The sequence below is a fragment of the Scardinius erythrophthalmus genome (genome assembly GCF_964197995.2).
Source record: "Scardinius erythrophthalmus genome assembly, chromosome: 6".
NCBI classification, from domain to species: Eukaryota; Metazoa; Chordata; class Actinopteri; order Cypriniformes; family Leuciscidae; genus Scardinius; species Scardinius erythrophthalmus.
In genome coordinates this window covers 42,198,617-42,220,448 of record NC_138226.1, presented here as the reverse complement: position 1 = coordinate 42,220,448, position 21,832 = coordinate 42,198,617, and the positions used below count along the sequence as shown (strand labels likewise).

Below are 21,832 nucleotides of genomic sequence, written 5' to 3'. Positions count from 1 at the left end.
CAAAACAAGTGTACTTTAAAACATGACAAAATATTATTAAAACATTATGATTAAAAATGTACTTATTTGGACATTATTACAAAGTGCACTTTATATAAAAACATTTAAAGTTTCTTTATGTACCCTTAAGTGGCCTTTTATTTTATTAATATAATAAGTACAGTTTTTAAAAAATAAATAAACTTAAAGTCCCCTTGTGTTGAAAATCCAGCTTTTAATCTTGTTTAAAATATCTATGTTGGGCTTTTAAAATGCTCTAAGACAAACCATGTGTAAATTCATAAATCGACACCATTGCTGAGTATTTTCTCCTTAACACTGCAGTGAACCAAAGAGTTTGAGTTTGAGTGTTTGTTTGATGTTTTTATGATCAGGTTATAACTATATCAGTATTATCCCACAGTTTAAGAGACTGGGGACCAAGCAGCGCACACTCAACTTTGCCAAATCTGTGGTCAACCTGGTGGATGCTGTGAGTTTTTGAATTATTGATCACTTTTCAGTCAATAGTTTGTGTTAATGATCAATTCAACAACCCATAGAGCTGAATTTCAGAAACCCATAATGGTTTGGGACCCGTAGAGATGAGAAATGCCAATTCCGATTTAAATTAAACAAAAAGTGTAGATATTAAATGGAAAGATGTTGTTCATTTCCCCCTGTTGCTCTTTCTCTCTGTCTAATGGAAGAGTTTTAAAGATCACCTGTACACGCGTGTGGTCCTGGTCGCTCTAGAGATCTGGACGGATAAGGATCACATTCCCATTAGTGTGATTCCATTCGACATGCTGCGAAACTTCTCCAAATACCGACAGCAGCACATCAGGAAGCACGCGGACGCGGTGCATCTGTTCTCGTGAGTTCGTGTTTGTGCATAACTGCTCACACATGTGCAGAAATGACTTGTGCGTAATGGAGCGTCGGTGTGTGTCTGCAGGAACGTGACGTTTCACTATCCTCGGGGCTGCGCGGCGTATTTTGGAGGAATGTGTTCTGTGAGTCACGGGGTTGGAGTCGTTGAGGTGAGTGAAGCACATGTAGATTGACTGACTCACAGCAAACATCCACAATGAGGAGCTGAACTTCATAGTAGCGAATATTACAGCTGATTTTACACACCGATCTTACTCTAAGTTGGAACTGAACTAAGTTTGCACACCAGGGTACAAAATAATACTTTCAATGTTTTTGAAAGAAGACTTTTATGCCCAGCAAGGCTGAATTTATTTGATACCGTAAATACAAATAGTTGTTTTCAATCTGAATATATTGTTAAAGTGTAATTTATTCCTGTGCTCAAAGCTGAATTTTCAGCATCATTACTCCAGTCTTCAGTGTCACATGATCCTTCAGAAATCATTCTAATATGACGATCTGATGATCAATAAACATTTCTGATTATTATCAATGTTGAAAACAGTTATGCTGCTTCATATTTCTGTGGAAAGTCTATATTCATATTCTTTGATGAATTGAAGGTTCAAAAGAATTGTTTAAATATAAATATTTTGTAACATTATGTGTCAAAATGTGTCTCTTTACTGTAACTTTTGACCAATTTAATGCATCCCTGTTAAATTGATTTGTTTTGATTAGGACAAAATGTCCCCACATAGGTGGCAATATCCAAAATCCTTGTCCTTGTGGGACAGTCCTTGGTCAGCTTATAAATCATACTAAGTGATGTTTTTGAAAATGTAAAAATGCAGAAAGTTTTATGTGATGGGTAGGTTCAGTTCCCGTGATTACCACCAGAGGACACTCCACCCCCGACCATCACCACACTCTCACGGACTCCATTCCCCATAATCCTTTGCCCAGACTAATCAGCCATGATTACATCCACCTGTGTGTCATTACCTTGTTTAGCTCACCCTATATAAGCCTGGTTTTCTCATTCATTCCCTGTGAAGTCTTGTCTAGTGTAACACTGCAATTTTGAGCATTCGCCAGGATTTCTGTATCTTAATTTTTTGATCTTCTGTCTGGCGTTCTTGATTTCCTCTTTTTTTGCCATAGGTTTTTGCCTGTGACCCTGTTATTGTTTGGACTGGTTACCCGGAGTTTATGACCTTTGCCTGTTTTTGACTACGATTGTGGATTACCCTTTCGTTAAAACTGCATTTGGATCCTCAGCCTCTTGTGTCTCGGAGCAGTTTTGTTACATTAGTATAAGGGGAGAGAATAAACAGTTAGTACTGTATAAAAATATTTATATGAAAACCCAACATGTCTCTCTCTCTCTGTGTGTGTGTGTGATGAATGTGCAGTATGGCTCTACGCGGACATTGGCGCTCGTGCTCTCCCAGAGTTTGGCTCAGAATCTTGGCATTCAGTGGGATACAACATCAATAAAAAGTACCCACTCTTTCTCATAATCTTGCTCAATTTACTTTGATACTGAGATATAAAATACTGAACATTAACTCACTGTGTGTGTTCTGTCTTATCAGATGATTGTGGGTGCATGAATTCCTGGCTAGGCTGTATCATGGAGGATAATGGGTGAGATACTCAACACAAACACATTGTGTGCTTTATGACAAGTCTCCATAATCCATATACAATGTACTCATTAAACTCCTGTGATATGTTTAGATAATTTAGGCAGAGCTGTTTAGTTCTGACATCACTTTATAAACACTGTCAGTGTCATGTACTATACACAAACACCATCAAAACATACAATAATTCAACAATCAAAGTGCCCCTAGTATGCTATTTTAAAGGCTCTTCATTTTGTTTTGGAGTCTCCTGCAACAGGTTTTTTATTTCAAAGTCAAGAAAACTTTTTTTTCATAATACACATTGCTCTTTTGTAACTGTGTCTGAAACAGTTTGATAAAGGATTCAGTCTCTCTAAACCCTTCGTGTCAAAGAGTCTGCTCTGATTGGTCAGATGGCCCAGGCTGTTGTGATTGGTCCACTCTCCTCTGATTGGTCAGATGGCCCAGGCTGTTGTGATTGGTCCACTCTCCTCTGATTGGTCAGATGGCCCAGTCTGTTGTGATTGGTCTGTTGTGATTGGTCTACTCTGCTCTGATTGGTCAGATGATCCAGTCAGGGCTGCGTTCAGCCCCGACAAAACGTTGCACAACGTTTTTTAAACAGAAACGGTGATTTGTTGAACACACTGTTCTGATGACTCAAGAGTTGCAACTATGGCAGCTGAGAAGGCCGTTCTTTGTGAAGAATTTTCGGAGCCTGATGAAGTCGGTATAAATATGTGTTTAATACACTACAAAATATGCCCAATGTTACAGTTACTGCACTTGCCGCCCAGAACAAAAGAGAACATCCCAATCGAGTGAAGGGATGGCTGAAACTGAAGCACACATCTTACCTAATTCAGACTAAAACGCATCTATTTAGCCTCACATACTGACTTTATTTGTAGTTCATACTGTTTTAATACCCTGTAATTTCTTTCTCATTTTTAGGAAAAGCACTTAATTACCATTGTTTATTTCTATACCAAATGTCATACACTTGCAATGAAGCTAAAAATATAAACAACTACATCATTATGTTGATATCCTATATTTTTATATGAATAAAACTTATTAAAACTAAAACTTATGACAAACATGTCTTCTAATATCCTCAGTCCTCAGTATACCGAGCTGCATCGAACACAATTGTAAATTACTTTCCTTGAACCCATTGTGCAAGTGCACTTTAATACCGCGTGCTTTATATACATGTTGCTGCTGATTGGACTGCAGTTCTGACACACCCACCAAACAAGAGAAAACGTATCTCAAACCCCGTTGCACACCGGTGCACGCCGTTTCCAGGAAACATGACGTTCAACCCGGAAACCGTAGCAAAACGTTGCGCACCGTTTTGAACTTGAACATGCCCCTGTTGTGATTGGTCTACTCTGCTCTGATTGGTCAGATGGTCCAGTCTGTTGTGATTGGTCTGCTATGCTCTGATTGGTCAGATGGCTCAGTCTGTTGTGATTGGTCTACTCTGCTCTGATTGGTCAGATGACCCAGTCTGTTGTGATTGGTCTGCTATGCTCTGATTGGTCAGATGGCTCAGTCTGTTGTGATTGGTCTACTCTGCTCTGATTGGTCAGATGACCCAGTCTGTTGTGATTGGTCTACTCTGCTCTGATTGGTCAGATGACCCAGTCTGTTGTGATTGGTCTGCTATGCTCTGATTGGTCAGATGGCTCAGTCTGTTGTGATTGGTCTACTCTGCTCTGATTGGTCAGATGACCCAGTCTGTTGTGATTGGTCTGCTATGCTCTGATTGGTCAGATGGCTCAGTCTGTTGTGATTGGTCTACTCTGCTCTGATTGGTCAGATGACCCAGTCTGTTGTGATTGGTCTGCTATGCTCTGATTGGTCAGATGGCTCAGTCTGTTGTGATTGGTCTGCTCTGCTCTGCTCTGCTCGGTCAGATGACCCAGTCTGTTGTGATTGGTCCGCTCTCCTCTGATTGGTCAGATGGCCCAGTCTGTTATGATTGGTGTTCTATGCTCCGATTGGTCAGATGGCCCAGTCTGTTATGATTGGTCTTCTATGCTCCGATTGGTCAGATGGCCCAGTCTGTTGTGATTGGTCTGCTCTGCTCCGATTGGTCAGATGGCCCAGTCTAATGTGATTGCTCTGCTCTGATTGGTCAATTCTTCCAGTCTCAGCTACAACAAATGTTTGAGGGTCAAAGTAGATGTTGTTCACCAGCAACCAATGAAGATCATAGACTGGCATTATGCAAATACAAATACAAACCTTTAAATCTTTAAAACTTTGAAGCCCTTTTTCATTCACACACAGGTATATCACAAACTGCATGAAAGGTAGTATTCGAAAAAGCATAATAGGGCACTTTAACACATACACTCATTAATATCAACTCACCTGTTACCACACATGCACACAATCTATAAAAACCCACAATTATTGTTATTGTGTATATATAATAAATTAAATTATTTCCTATTCATTTAATAAATGTTTTCAAATAACATGCATCTCAATGGGTCTGTCAGTGGGAGTAAATTGTTGCAAACCGTTCTTCCTCTTCATCTCTACTCAGGGTTCAGCTCACACGGATTTTCTCTAAGTGCAGTATCACTGGTTTTAAAGAGTTCCTGTTGAAGGGAGGGGGATCCTGCCTCTTTAACAAACCCACCAAGGTCAGGCATCATTAACATCATCAGAATGTATCCAAAAATAAGAAACAGCATGAGAAAGTATGAGGAGACAGAAATATTTAAATATTTCTAGGTCATCTCATCTGTGACATGCTGCACATTACCACAGAAATAGTTTTCTGTAATAACTCATCTCTCGGTTTGTAAAAACAAACGAATATGATGTCTATATGGTGAGGTGTTCCGGAGAGGTTAAAGCAGAAACTGTGTTTAAACTGGACATGTCAAAGCCAACGTTCTTTGACTCTTCCATTTGTCCTGTTGTTGACAGACTCAAGCGCATAGAGAGTCAGAAACTGAACACGCATCTGTATACTGTATCACTGTAGACAGCGTCAGTCATTATAATGGCTTCTGTAAAGTAGCAAAGTAAAGTGTGACCCAGTTTTTAATTTTTAATTTGATTTGAAGTACATTATAAGTGCAGTTTAATTTACAATTAAAGAGAAACCCCCAAATTATGAAAATTCTGCCATCAACAACTCATCCTCATGTCCTTTGCATGTATGTCCTGCAGCTTTTTGAAGAGACAGAGTGTGGAAATGGATATGTAGAAGTGGGAGAGGAGTGTGACTGTGGACCAAGAGAAGTGAGTTTACATGATACTCATATACAGACAGCGCATATACAGTAAATTATATAAGCTCACTACAGTGTCACAGCAGTATTCAGCTGTTATGTGTGTGTGTGTGTGTGTGTCATAGGAGTGCATTAAAGAGTGCTGTAAAAAGTGTTCTCTGTCTAATGGTGCACACTGCAGCGACGGACCCTGCTGCAATAAAACATGTCTGGTGAGAGTCAGTCACACAGTACACTGTAAATAATTATCAGTCGACTTAACTTAAAAAAGTGAGGGAACCCGTTGCCTTAAAATTATTAAGAAAATAAATTTCATGTAATTGAAAAAATTAAGTTGTGAACTTGACAATTCCAGATAACTTAATTTTTTCAATTACGCATGTGTCACCATTCTGTTCAGTTTAGGGAACGTTTACACAACAACGATATGCTTAAAACGGAGAAGTTTTTCCTTTGAGTTTTCCGCATCAATTGTCAAAACTATCCCGATCCACACGGATCTGTGAAAACGACAAAAAACGCTGTATTCTGCTGCCAAGCCATTAGATGGCGATGAAACACAATAGACTGAACAGGTAACACGCATGTGCATGACATCATCGTCTTCAGAGATTCGCGTTTTTGTTGTTTACACACAGACCGTTTTCAAAAACTTGCACTTTGAAATCCGTTTTCAAAAGTTTGCGTTTTCAGGCACCCAAAACGTTGTTGTCGTGTAAACGAATGACCAAAATGGATAAAAAGTGTTACGTTTTAGTTGAAAACGGTGTCATGTAAACTCCCCCTTAGTTTAGTTTTCATTAGTCTCGCGTAGCCAGACCTTCAGACTGACGGCTGAAGGTCTGGAATTCATAGCAGCTTTCTTTGGCCAAGGCCCGCCCATAAGGCCGTTTGACCGACATGTCAAACAACCAATTACAATTCGTTTCGTTCAGCGTCACGTTTCGGGGCGTGGAAATGTCCCCACAACAACAGACCGGCGTGCAACATGTCAGTCAGCATAGAAAATCAAAGAAGGAGAAGAAAACAAGCAGTAAGTCATTGATCTGTTCGTGCACGTATACTTTTGAGAATCCTACGTTTAGCTGATCTTGATAAATGCTCATTGTCACTCAAGTAAACACAACAGTTTTTCTTCCGCAATCACACGTCTGCGCTTTGTTTCCCGGCTGACCGAAAATAAACGCGACACTCGCGCCCCCCGGAAATCCGATAAAATTCAACCAATCAGATGACGACTTCGACATTCCTGAAGTGTTTCCAGTTAAGTGTACCATATGCATCAGACGTTTAGCCAACGTTCCGTGGGCGTGACGTCTGAGGCTGAGACTAAGTTTTCATAGACTTTCAGTTTGTTTTCATTTGTCATGTCTTTGTTCTGATTTACGTCAATCATAATCAGTATCCTTGGTTACTGTCATTACTAGTTCATCCGTGTCAGCTGTGTTAGTTTAATCATCTGGTTTGAGTTTGTGTATATATAGGTCACCTTATCCTGAACTCTTGTATCCTTAACACTATGGTGTGTGTTTGTATTTTCTGTGTGGATCGCTGTTGGATTATTATAAGTAAAGTTACCCATTTGAATCTTCATCTTCTGTGTCTACGTCTTTCTATCTGCACGCACCTGTTACTGAAGGAAGTTTATTTACTTAATCATTTTAAGGCAACAAATTTAACAATACTGTTCAAATTATAATAATCATTGTTAGTCAACACTTCACAATAAGTGTACTTCTTTAAAGCATGACAAATGATTATTAAAACATAATGAATTCAAAACTATGCGTGCACCTTCAATACAGTTAAGCACAGGTAATCTTTCACAAGAGGTGTGTGGGAGCTCTATCTCTTTCTCTCTGTGTCTCAGTTCTACCCGCGAGGTTACACCTGCCGCTACGCCGTGAATGACTGTGATATTTCAGAGACGTGCTCAGGAGACTCAGGGCTGGTCAGTGACATATCAGCACTACTTCAATCACATATAACAGTCTAATTACGCATGTTTTTATTGAACCTTTCTTTGCATCTCTGTGTGTGTCTGTGCAGTGCCCTCCCAATCTACACAAGCAGGACGGTTACTTTTGCTCTCTCGAACAGGTACACACCACAACTGTTACTCTACTGAAACATGCTTATTTATTACGGGTTGGCCAATGAGGTTTTTTTATTTAACGTCCCCCTGTAGTCAATAATTGTATACTTTAAAACTCATCTTTGATCACTAAAATGACATATTTAAATGTTTTTCCATGAAAAAAAATTCTTCATGCCTTCATCAATTCTTCAAATATCTTGAATGTAACTCGACACCCTTGCCTCATTTAGTATAAGTGCTTCTATAAATATGCAAATGAGCCCCTGATCTGATTGGTTACAAGGTAGTTTGTGACGTCAGAAACACCAGCGATTTCAAAGCGTGTTTTTGAGACTGTCTTTGGTTCACTGCAGTTTTAAAGAGAAAATACTCAGCAATGGTGTCGACTTATGAATTTACACATGGTTTGTCTTAAAGCAGATTAAAAACACCACATAGACACATAAACAACATTAAAAGCTGGATTTTCACCACAGGGGGACTTTAAATGGCCAGTGACAGTATCGAGAAAGCTGGAATTTGTCGTAATCTTAAAGAGCTTCTGATATAAATTTATTTACAAAACTCATTTTAATTAAGATTTTTAAATGATCTGATATATTAGATAAAAGGAAACAGAGTTTCCATGTATGTAGGAATTATTATTATTTATTTATTTTTTTTTTTTTTTACATACACCTATTTCCATTTGTGTAATTTCATAGCTTTTATAGCTTGTTCTATTATAATTCTATTGGTAATGTTAAAGCAGAAATTTATAAAATGAATAAGTTAATGAATGAAATGTAGATAAATAAATAAATTGAATGGTAGTAAAAAAAAAGTATTAAAAATAAATATGATGGTAGCGAATTGCGTTTATTGCATTAAATTGATAATTAGGCTAAATAAAATATTTACAAATATTTAAAGATATTCATTAGTCATTGGAAAGAGTCAGCATTTTTTAGCAGAGCAGGCACTGATATCAGTCAATGCTATTGATCTCAAAAAGGCCCGTAATCGTCTGATCAATGTGTTTGATTGATATATGTAGGTGTTTAACTATTGATTAGTGAGACTGTGTTGTTTTTGCAGGGCCGCTGCTACGCTGGGGAGTGCAAGACGAGAGACAGTCAGTGTAAATATGTGTGGGGTCCAAGTGAGTGACCATTACCTGTCAACATCAAGATGATGATGATACTCTGTCGTTTTTGGTCATACACATAAGAGTAATGCAAACGTCCCAGGACGAAAGGGAACTGTAAAGGGTCTACTTTTATTTTTGTAAACTCACAATAACAACAAAATGTTGTGCTTTTGTAAAATAATGGCGCTTTCTGACGATACGGTCTCAGTGAACATGAGCACATGACAAATGAACCGAAACTCAGTGTATACTCAGCGTCCACTTCTGCGGAGATGACGAGTCAGCATTGTTGACTTAATCTCTGCAGCCGGAAACACAGAAAACAATTATTACAATGTTAAACAGTCTGATTCTGATTTTTTCACAACACATTTATAATCATTACTTTTACTGGTGCTCTGTGACAAGCTTTATGTTTGAATTTGTGCGCAGATTAGGCTATACAGAGTGTATTTTATATAGGCAATTAAAGGAACATTATTATGATTTATGGCTTATTAATATAAAGCGCGGTAAGTCAACTAATGACTTAAATGGTGGATACAGTAAAGTAGATCTACAGTAAACTACCATTAGTCAAACTAGTTTATCTATTCTGAAGTTTATTTTCTTTTTTCCCTTGTTTCCCTCCTTTTTCTTTGTTTTCACACAGAGGCTGCGAGTTCAGAGAAGTTCTGCTATGAGAAGCTGAACACAGAGGGCTCAGAGAAGGGCAACTGTGGTCAAGATGGAGAGAAATGGATCCAGTGCAGCAAGCAGTGAGTTTTAAACCATTCAACCATTCTGGGAGGTTGCTTACCGGCCCAAGACTAAAGATCCCACTTCTCTCTGGGATATTCTGATCTAAATATGGCTCGGGTGTTTTATTGTCCACCAGGAGAAAATTGTTTGCTTGCTTAGACGAGAAATTGTACAAACTCAACAAGCTGCATGTTGTGAAGTGTAATCCATGTCTCAAAAATACTTTGTTATATATATATATATATATATATATATATATATATATATATATATATTAGCCTCTTTCCCATATCTCTCACACTTTTAGTGTTGAGTTTTGTTGGTAAATTTGAATATGCACATACAAAGGAAAAAAAAAAATTCAAACTCAACAGTCCTCTGCAGTGGCAACACACACGATGCATTGTTTCTGATTTTCAGCAGGAGTATGTGCTATTGATGTGAATTTGAGTATAATGTTTCTTACAGAAGTGTCGCTGTGATCTCTATATTTGCAGTGATGTGTTTTGCGGGTATCTGTTGTGCACTAACATGGGCCGAATCCCACGGATTGGAATTATGAAAGGAGAAGTCACTCCCACAAACTTCAACCATCAGGGCAGAGTGATCGACTGCAGGTGAGAAGCTCAGAGGCAAATGCATCAGTGGCGTAGCCACGAGGGGGCCTGGGTGGGCCTAGGCCCCCTCATTTACATGTCCGACCCCCTCAGATTTCGAATTGCTTAAAATAAAATAATAAAAATAAAAATAAGAAATTGTTGATGTGTTAGTCTAATTGATAGATTGACCAATCAAAATACTGCGCGGTAAAATGCGGCTGTTTTTAAACTTGATTTGACGTGTTGTGCGTAACCTACGCTGACATCTTCGCGTGAGAGTTCATGCGGTGAATGGCAGCGTTGTGCAAAGTGCAATATTGCGCACGAAAAGATGAGCGAGAAGGAGAAAATAAGCCATCTACATCTGAGTTTGCTTCAGCTTACTACAAGACGACAGCGAGTGAAGCGGCTAGGAGACAGAAACGCACATATTTCATCACAGAATAGCGGTGAGACTTCGACTCAGATCGGCACATTGCGCAATGACTTGTTTGCAATTGATGAACCGCCTTCACAACCAGTGATGACCACATTTCCTGTATAGCATGTTGTATATGAAGAGTTTGGTTTCAAAACGTGATAAATCCATTATGATTAATTTGAGTAGCCTAATAATGTGTTTTTTTTTTTACCAAGAGAGTGGAAAGATGAAAACCACTATTTTTGTTTCAAACTTTCACATAGCATATTTAGGTTATAATAAAAATAATAAAAATTACAATTAAAATAAAATAAAATTTAAAATCCATATTTGATTTTCAAATATTCTAAAATATAATAAAGGATTAGTTTCCCCTCAAAATGCAATAAATTCATGACACTTTTTTTTCTTCCAAAATGCAATTAATCCATTGAATCAATATAAAAATTATTTTTCATATTTTAACTGTTGAAATACACAACAAAGTAAGTTGATCCACATATGACAGCCTCGGAACTTGGTCAATACTAATCTTATATAACTTACAGGCACTGGACTAAAAATAGCCGACATTAAATCACCATCGCTAAGAAATACCACCTGAACTTTTTTTTACGGCGATCAGCTGTAAAATGGCTTGGTCCTGCTTGGTTTTTCGTTGACTTTGAGTAAAACAATTGAAAGTTTTTCAAAAGATCCCCTGGGGTCAAAATTTCAGTGTGACAGAAGTTTGATGCTGTCGTGTGAGAACCATTTTTTTACAGTCTATGGTGAGAACAAGCAACAGTCGAGATTTCCTCATCTTCTTAATCTCCTCAAGTAGCCTTAATTATTAGATTTCGATGGCTTACGTTTCTTCCCCACCGCAGAAACCACCACAGGGTCACCAATGCCGTCAAAATTATTATTATTAGGCTATTTTTATTTTTTTTATTTTTTGTGGATTACAAAGTAGAAGGGAAACTAGGATGCCTGGTTTATTCAAAGCGCCGCCGTTGCGGTTTAGAAAGCGTGGAATGGTGCGCTGACTGCACGGATATCGCATTTTACGAAAAATTAAAAATGGACTTTTCAACACCGACCAGATAGCCTACAATACAGATTTTTGCGGGAACTAAATATATATATATATAGGCCTATAAATATATATAGGCTATATATTTAATTTTGGAACCAAACTCTTTATATATTTGCTGAGTAAGATGACATGATTGACACTTTATAATCGCCCTCGTAGGCTACTTCATGTTAAAGATAATAATCGCCGAGCTATGTCGCTAGCCTAGTCTATATATATATATATATATATATATATATATATATATATATATATATATATATATATATATATATATATGAGGGGGCAACTAATATATATATATATATATATATATATATATATATATATATATATATATATATATATATATATATATATATATATATATATATATATATATATATATATATTAGTTGCCCCCTCATTTTAAGATTGGCCCCCCCAAAAATAAAATTCTGGCTACGCCCCTGAAATCTATGATCCATATGTTTGATCATGTATGTTAATCAGCATCTATTTCAGAGCCAATTGCAATATATCACAGTATTCATTACTGAGATTATGCTGCCAATATCAGAACGCTCTGATCTGAACACACACACACTGTTTTCTCAGCGGTGGTCACGTCTTGCTGGATGATCAGACTGATCACGGTTATGTGGAGGATGGGACTCCATGTGGTCCGTCAATGATGTGTCTGGACAGGAAGTGTCTCCCTATTCAGGATCTGAACCTGAGCTCCTGTCCCACCGGACACAACGGACACATCTGTTCCAGTCATGGGGTGAGAACAATCCCGAATACACACACTGAATACATGTACATTTTCCTAAATCAAGTTCTCATTATACATAGTGTCATGGTACACTATACAAAGTAATACTTAGAAATAATTCATGTGATTTGTATTTTATGCATTGTTTTGGCGATTTTAAATTTTAACAGGTGTGCAATAACGAGGCGGCTTGTACATGTGACACAACATGGGCGGGGACAGACTGTAGCATGCCTGACCCTCCAAAAGAACCGGCCCCTAGTGAAGATGAGGAACCCAAGGGTTTGTTGCTTTGCTCCTACACAAACACATATGCTTACACATACAAAAACAATAGAGCTCATTGATAAAACACTGCAGGAGGGATTTCAGTTTAAATAGTTTTTCTATTTTCAATGGATTCATGATCGACTTTTTTGAGGCTTAATGATTGAGGCTCAGAAGTTGGTTTGGATAGATTTTTTCACTTTAGTTTTGGAATGCATCATTCCTGAATAAAAGTATAATTTCTTTATTAAATCCTACTGAATCCAAACTTTTGAACTATAATGTACTATTATTGTTTTAGTAGAAATTGTAATTTTAGTAGTTTAGTTGTCTGTCCACTGTAGTGCATATATGTGTTTTAATAAACAATAACAATAAAAGTTATTACATGACACATTTCCTAAAATCATAATGGCAAAATTAGAGACAAGCGCCACCCAGTGGACAGGAAAGAATTCATCAGAGAGAGGGAAACTACACTCTAAGAAAAGTCTCTGAAAATAGGGCACATATGAAGGAATTTTCCAAATAAAATTTTCACAGGTGTTTTACCCATATTTTGAATTACGCATTGCAGTAAAGGAAATGTCTGTAAACTTACTGGTTTACAGACTATAGAACTATACTAGTACCTTTTTCTGCATTTTTTTTCTTACAGTGAGGCAGGGCCATTACAGGCAAACATAGATATGCTGCATATGAAAGAATCAAAGAATTGGGGCCATTAAGATAAAAAAAAAAAAATATATATATATATATATATATATATATATATATATATATATATATATATATATATATATATATATACAGTATATATTTAAATCATCCTTGCTGAATTAATGATTTAAAAATCTTCCCGACCCCAAACTTTTGAACAATGATCAGCAGAATGAATAAGCATAAGCAGGAAGTCCAAAAGGTAAGCTTGTTCAGAAATGGTGACAAAAACTTGATGAATAAAATAATAGTGTCTTTCTCAAATGTAATTTAAATAAATTAATATTCAAATATTTGTTATTTATGACCCCAAATATTCAAATACAATATTTTTGAAAAATGCCCATCCCTAGTTTGACCAACATGTGAAGTGACCAACCACAGTTTGATACGTTGTCGTTACACGCAGTGTTATTAGGGCTGACTGGAAGAATTGAAATAACAAACCTCAAACATGGCATAAAATGCTGGATCTTTTTAAAACACCATCTGTTTTGCTGGAACAGATATTTTGAGTTCTAGCAAATCAAAGCTCATGTCCCGTTTTCCTACACTTGCCCAAACAGGTCCTAGTGCCACCAATCTCATCATAGGGTCCATCGCAGGGGCCATCCTGGTGGCAGCTATAGTCCTGGGTGGGACGGGCTGGGGGTTTAAGTAAGCACCAGTCTGCATGTCTCTTCGCTCTAGGCAACACTATACCTGCAGCTTACACTGATATGGTTTGGGTTTCTGCTGCAGATGCCGTATCAGGAGAGAAACGCTCTGCAGATGCCAACGGAGTGAACAACTGAGATCTAGGGCAAATAATGCAGAACTCTGAGCGTTAAAACCTGGTTTAAATTTCACTGCAGCAGAACCTCAAACCAGCTTGTAGGGCCCAGCTGAAATCCTGACCTGCATGTTAAAATGACACACAACTTCAGTTGTCATTCACCAAACTGGCATCTATAGCAAAGCTAGGGAGACTGAATCCACATACTGCAGAAAATCTCTTGATTGATGTGGGGAATAGATAGTTTAGAATCAGCTGAAACTAACAGCTTTAAAACTTTCAGACAATAATTAAATAAATTGTAATAGATGTTCTATGCAATTAAATTTATAATTAAATTCAGCTACAGTATTTTACTGCTGAATAATTAGCAACTGTTTCTACAGACCTCTATGCATTACCCGTCCGCCATATTGAAACAGTCAAAGCCGGTCCGTGACCACTTGAGAGCAAGTTGATTGTGAGTCTGCAACCCACAGTAGTTATTCACATTCATCAGTATCCATAGCCGCAATAGTCTTTAACAGCTGATTTTCAGTTTATCATTCATGTTAAAATTCTGCATATGGTAAATATCTCTCAGGGAGCCAGTTAACATACATAACCTGAAATGTTACCTTTCGAGTGGAACTCAATGCCGCATCATGGCTTGACGTAATTGAAACTTTAATATGAATGTCGTCACGCCACTGGACAATGCCTGCCCTACAAGGCTGTGTTTCTGCACAGACAGCTGTGAGCATGGGCTAATACCAGATCAACCTTGAAACCCTGGGGTTGAATCTGAATCCAGACTAAAATACCTGATGAATGTGTGCGGAGAGGACCATCCTGCCGCAACACAAACATCTTACAAAAGTGAGAGTCACCATGAGGTTCAGCATTTTTTATGAAACTGACTCTAATGGCTCATATGGAGCGTCTGTTAACACTCCCAGGACCAATGCTAGGTCCCAGGACGAAATTCGTGACTTGCAAATAGGCGTCAGCCATCTGGAACCATTCAAGAACGGAGACCCCAGAGGATGCCTCCCAACAGAAACCCCTTTTAAAGGTATTTGGCTAGCTGATATGGCGGCCACATATACCCTTATTGTAGACGGGGTCAAACCCGTTGACAGACATTCTTGAAGGAACTCCAGCATTGAACCGACCGGGCAGTTGACTGGGTCCAAGTGGTGCTGCTCGCACCATGATATGAAAAGTTTTCTGATTTCCGGCCTGGGGTGGTAGATTGTCCCTTGCACTTGAGACAGAAGATCTTTCTGAACTGGAATCTGCCATGAAATGCCATCCAAGGGAAAAATCAGGTCCGAGAACCATACTTGGGCCGGCCAGAACGGAGACACTATGAGAAAGTGGACTTGGTTCTTGGCTGACCCTCGCTAGAACCCCCGGAAGCAGAGCCATCAAAGGAAAATGCCACGTCTGTACCATGACATCCAGTCCCAGAGGAGCTGGAGGGTTTGATGGCGAAAAAGAGGGACAGTGGGTCGTCTCCTTGGAGGCAAACAGGTTCACTTCCGCTCTGGCGTACCCTTGGCATATGGACTCCACTACTTGTAAGTGGAGTCATCATTTCCAGGGCCTCAGCACTTGTCTCGACAGGATATCTGCTCCAAAGTTTGCATGCATGCCTGAAAAGGGAATATAAATGCAGAACGCCCTTGTGATTTATGTAAGAGACTACAGATGTGTTGTCTGTGTGGACTAACACATGATAGCCCCTTAGGAGTGGGATGAAGTGTTTCAAGTCCAAAAACACTGCCTTCATTTCTAGACAATTTATGCGTCAATGAAGATTTAGGTCCCCCCAAATCCCACTGGCTGGTTGTCCATTGAGAACCGCACCCCATCCTGTGACAGAGGCGTCCTTTGTTAAAGTCTTGTGACTGCAACACACCCCAAGATCCTGGCTCTTGTTTAGGAACCGTGACTCCTTCCAAAGCCATAGAGCACGTAGCCCATGGTACGTGACCCTTGCAACCCTGAAGGGAAGGCTCAGAGGATGAAATCCCCTGCTTTTGAGCCAGAACTGAAATGGTCTTATGTGCAGTTGGCCTAGTAGAATGATGTTGGCCACTGCCGCCATGAGACCTAACAGGCTCTGAACTTGAAGAACTGAGTGCTCCTGACCTAGCTTGATATCTTTAAAAGCATTTAGAATCAATTCTACACATGCAGGAGACAGACTTGCCTGTATTGTGGTTAAGTCCCAAACCACCCCAAGGAAAGTGAATCTCTGAGCTGGAGAAAGCGCACTTTTTACTTGCCGTTCAATCTCAACCCCAACTTTTTCAAGTGGGCGAGCACAACATGTCAATGTTGTGCCGTCAGCTCTTCCAATTGAGCCAGTATCAGCAAATTGTCTATTTAGTTCTGCACACGGATGCTTTGGAGTCTCAAAGGAGCCAGAGTGCCATCCATGCACTTGGTGAATGTGTATGGGGATAGAGCTAGGTCAAAGGGAAGACCTCAATACTGGTATGCTTCTTTTTAATTTATTTCTTTATTTTTCTAAGCCCACAAAAGTGAATCTGAGAAACTTCCTGTGTTCGGGCAGAATCTCGATGTGAAAGTAGGCATCCTTTAGATTTATTATCACAAACTAATGACTTATTAATTCACATTCATCAGTATTACACACACAGTCCTTGAACTGGATTTGCGACACAACTAACTTTAGGGTAAGCATCTTGAATCTGTATGTCCAAAGAGTACAGTTCAGGCACCTCAGATCTAGAATTGCATGCAACCCTCATCTTTTTTTGGGGACAATATGGTACTGGCTGTAGAACCATAAGTTCCTCTCTGGAAGGGGTACACTTTCTATGGCCCCTTTTGCCAAGAGAGACTGTTGTTCTTGTTTGATGAAAACATTCCTGACTCCCGACGTACCACTGTAGCTACAACGCCATTGAATCTAGGTGGACAGAAGGCAAACCAAATCCTGTAAACTTTACTGAGATATGTTTTAGCACCCACTGACATATGTTTGTTGACATATGGATAATTTTTATGATAGCACTGGCCTGCTCAGCGCCCTGAATAAGCAAACTGGCAGGGACCAACTGTGTCAGGACTTTGTCTTTACCATCCTAGAAGATCCTGTCTCCCCCAGGATGGCTGTGCCTGAGTGTGCTTCCCGGTCCCCTTTGTGAGGGGAAATAGGGGCCGCCACGTTGTCATTCTGTTCTTCCCTCCATTCCTGGCCTGGAGCGACTGGTGGATGGTGTCGACTCCTGGAGATGGCGAGGGATTCAATCCCTGAACGCTGCTAGCAGTTTCTTAGACTCCTGGTATCTGTTGACAATGGTGTTGACAACATCACCGAACAGGGCAGAAGGCGAGATTAGGGTGTTCAGGAGAAAAGCCTTGTCTGTTTCTTTGATCCCCATGAGGTTTAGCCACAGATGTCGCTCCATAACAACCATAGCAGCCATTGAAGGGCCATCGGTGTGACCATCTGCTTAGTTTCACGGAGGGCAAGGTCTGTGACCTTGCATAGCTCTTTTACTGCATTCAGGGCAAACTCCTCTCCATAATCCAATTCTTATAGTAGGTCTGCCTGGTAAGCCTGCAAAACTGCCATAGTGTGCAGGGACACACCAGCCTGACCTGCTGCCATGTAAGCCATACCCACAAGGGCCGAAGTGTCCCTGCAAGGCTTGGTGGGTAAGGCAGGTTTCCTCCACAACTATACACTTGAGGGAGAGAGACAGCCTGCAAGTGTCTCTTCCACCCTCTGCGCCTCCCGTACCCATGTCATGCATACCAACCACATAGAATATGTTAAGGCGGCCTGCGTATACATTCATGCAGAGTACGAATTCCTCCAAGACCTAGATCAAGGAAATGCCTATGAGGGTACTTATTTAAAGTACGACAAAAGATTATTAAAACATAATGGTTTAAAATGTAAATTTTATGTAAAACTTTCTTATTCAGTCATGAAAGTATACTCGAAGTACACTTAAATTACATTTATTTAAAAAAACTTTTGATATTGATATTGTGGTAATGTGGTATTTTTGAAAATTCATTGGTTTTTAATGTGACTGAGTATTGTCTGAAATGTTGATGTTCCAAGATGGTGGACGCGTTGGCGTGTCTGGAGTAGTCTAATGTGGTATCTAGAATAGATATCTATGCATACAAAGTTGTGACTGGTCACGAACTTCCTACAATGAACTTCATATTCACAATCAGTTTTAAAGGGCTTTTTCACCCAAAAATGAAAATCCTGTCATAATTTACTCACCCTCTTGTTCCAAATGTATGACTTTCTTTCCAGAGTGCTCTTTTCTACACAATGAAAATGATATATAATTGTATAGTGATTTGATTAGATTACAATCCTTTATCTTATGATTGAGATGCATCATGAAATTTGAAATTGAGTCGCATTTCAATCAGATCGGATTCAGTTAGCTGTCAAACGTAATGCAAAAGTAACTGGAAAGACAATTTGCACTATATCAATATTGCACTAAATGATACATCAGACTCGACATTCACGTCTCAAAAATATAATTTTGGATAATTTGTGCTTGATTGAAAAAATAAATTCATCCAGGTTTGGAGGGTTAGTAAACGATGACTGAATTTCCCTTTTTGAGTGCACTGTTCCATTAAGTGATGAAGTGTGGGGGTAAGTACTGGAGAAGTGTGGCGAGACATCATGTTAACCCTTGCACTCTCTTTCAGTCTTGTGTAAACTCAAACCTTTGTGACATGACACGTGCTCTTCACTTCCTGTCTCCTTGCGGAGCTGCTGGCTGGCAAACCCACCTGGTACAGACAGCTCTCACTGGCACTGGTCTGCATGGCCACGTCCAGAAATGCTAGCATTTCACTCTCGCGCACAATTATACCGTCTGCATGGGGCTGTCCAGGATAGGCATCATTTTGGATGGGCGTTCACACTGACAGTGACTCACTACGTTCGCTGGAGGTTGCCAAATCACGGTAGTTTCTACTCGACTGCAATGTGCGTCAACTGTAGGTGGATCATGTTTGATTTATTCCCTTTGATAGTCTGGTCAATGCATGAATTATGAGCATGGCGCTTAATTTTTTAATCTGGAATATATATTTATATCATAGTTGTGCAACCCACATGCAGAAAAAAAGACATAAAACAAGAACTGATATCAGAGAACACCTGCAGACCCTCATGACTGTGTGTCAATGAATACGTTTACATGTGCACCAATTAATCGCAGTGAGATGTTTACATGACACAAGAAAACCTCTTCACTCCCGGTTATGTGCAGATTTCATTATTCTGATTATTCGCTATTTCTTTTTTTCTTCTTTTTTACCATTATTTACAAATCCCAATGCACAGCATAAATGATGAACTTCCATACAGTCAGTGTGTTACTGGTCACTGTTGTAATCTAGTCACGTCAAATGCAAAACACATTTCTGTAGACGTATTGGATTTTTTTCGGTGATGCGCCTAAATGTTGTCATTTCAATGTTTTTGACCATCAATATACTGCATTATATTCATATCGAACAGCGTGTTTGTCCCAAGCATATGCACACTTTAATCAGAGTGGAATATAGGCCTATGCCATTATAGTGTTTTACATGCCTGTTTATTGCAATTAAAAATGCCATTAATTGCATTGAGGGTTCATATAGACATACTCAATGTCATCATATCTAGTAAAATATCACATAATTTAACTCTTTATATTTATAATTTGGTAAGCTAATGGCATATGATGTGACCAAAAACAAAAAAACAAACAAATAATGATTATTGCAATGTGTGCTCTCTCACATGTATTCAAAATGCACTTTGGTAACACTTTATAATAAGGTTATTAACATTATCATTTGCTCATATGAATTCATATGTAATAATTAAAAGTTAATAAAAAAAAAATGCATCGTTAGTTCAAGTTAACTAATGTAGTGTCACCATTACTTTTTGCTGGATGGCTAGAGCACATGACATTTTAGAGCGACTCAATTTAAAACTAAATAGATAAATAAATAAATAAATGATTTGAACAACATTTAAAGGTTTTTCTTACTTTATAAAACCACATTTGTCACATGATTGTCACCTCAAATCTCCAACTCTAACTGGGTGCTTGGTCCCTGCAATGTGCTGTCAGTGTAAACGCCCTGAAGACCAACACCCCTTCAGTAGAGTTTTACACATGAACACTGAGTGTGTCTGTTCTTCTTGAAGCAGTGCATTTCCACTGAAATAGTCCATTGCCAGCCTTTCGCTCTTTATGTCCTTGTCTGCTGACTTGAGGCTTGTTCTCTGTAGCGCACATTGTTCTGCTTCAGTTCCACAATGTGTAAACTGAATACAAATTTACTACCTAAGAAACACATTTCAGTGACCGTGTGCAGTTAAACTATACAATTGGATTCTTCTTATTTGGATGCTGTGGAGCTGAAACAGAACAATTTCTATCTCAAAAACATCAGTGTTTTGTTTCCCAATAACTTTTTTCTTCTTTCCTCTTCTTCCAAACAACAAGAAACGTCAAACGGAAGGGATATGATCCAAGTGCTTCTGCCATCTAGAAGGAACGCTCCAATCTCCGGAGCTTCTGTATTCTGGCATTAGTTATACTTGAAAATATTATACATAATAGTGAAGAATTCAACCAACAATACCTTAGTTGTGTAGCTCCACCCCCTTTTATAAGCTCCACCCTCTCTCTCAGAGCCAATTTACTGACATACCCCCCTCTCCCCCAACAGCCAATCAGATCATTTTTACATTACAGAAGCATGACATCACCACGGCCTGGCCTTGGCACCTCTTTGAAGGTTTTGCATGGCTAATGCCCATATTCAGCAGAATACAACATAACGACCTTTGAAGAACTTCATTGTTTTCGACACGATCTCAGACCCCCATAATTTCTTGATTGACAGAAGTAATTGATAGCTGCATGGCTTAGCCTTAGAGAGACATGTTGAGTAGAATTATGGGATGGACTTGATTCTACATATAAATGGCCAGATAAATCTATAGGAATAGTTCATAGGAAAGTAAAAATTCTGTCATTATTTAGTCACCTTCATGTTGTTCCAAAACTGTGTGCCTTTCTATCTTCAGTGTGGCACTAAAGAAGATGTCAAGCAGAATATATTGGCAACTCTTGTATACTGTGTGTATGTATACAATTGAATGGCAACAAGCTCTAATAAGGTTAAAATAGCACAGTGAAAGTACCATAGTACACTCTGGCACAAGGCACAGCAGAACTACACGTTTACATTGAAGACACCAGACAGACAAAGAACTGAGGGTTTAAATACATAGACCAAACGATGGAGCTAAAGACATAAGGGTACATGATGACAGAATTTTCATTTTGGAGTGAATTATCCCTTTAGGTTAATAACATATTTTTTTAGAAATCTTTCTAATTCATTATTTCTTTTCTTTTTTTACGGAGCACGTTTAGTGCCCATTTTTAGGAATGTTCATGACTAAATTATTATACTTTTTTTTTTT

General features: G+C 38.8%; 1 protein-coding gene across 1 annotated transcript in view; it reads left to right on the top strand.

Moving 5' to 3' along the window:
* The window catches only part of adam23b (ADAM metallopeptidase domain 23b), a 60,892-nt gene that overhangs the window by 16,070 nt on the left and 22,990 nt on the right, over nucleotides 1–21,832 (top strand). The window contains exons 10-24 of the mRNA XM_081368916.1: nucleotides 404–472; nucleotides 690–856; nucleotides 938–1,022; nucleotides 2,271–2,358; nucleotides 2,454–2,505; nucleotides 5,050–5,149; nucleotides 5,685–5,756; nucleotides 5,872–5,958; nucleotides 7,617–7,697; nucleotides 7,796–7,846; nucleotides 8,922–8,985; nucleotides 9,626–9,731; nucleotides 10,212–10,331; nucleotides 12,410–12,578; nucleotides 12,740–12,851. Of these exons, the coding sequence (XP_081225042.1) occupies nucleotides 404–472; nucleotides 690–856; nucleotides 938–1,022; nucleotides 2,271–2,358; nucleotides 2,454–2,505; nucleotides 5,050–5,149; nucleotides 5,685–5,756; nucleotides 5,872–5,958; nucleotides 7,617–7,697; nucleotides 7,796–7,846; nucleotides 8,922–8,985; nucleotides 9,626–9,731; nucleotides 10,212–10,331; nucleotides 12,410–12,578; nucleotides 12,740–12,851 (1,423 nt within the window). The remainder of the gene's footprint in view (nucleotides 1–403; nucleotides 473–689; nucleotides 857–937; nucleotides 1,023–2,270; nucleotides 2,359–2,453; nucleotides 2,506–5,049; nucleotides 5,150–5,684; nucleotides 5,757–5,871; nucleotides 5,959–7,616; nucleotides 7,698–7,795; nucleotides 7,847–8,921; nucleotides 8,986–9,625; nucleotides 9,732–10,211; nucleotides 10,332–12,409; nucleotides 12,579–12,739; nucleotides 12,852–21,832) is intronic.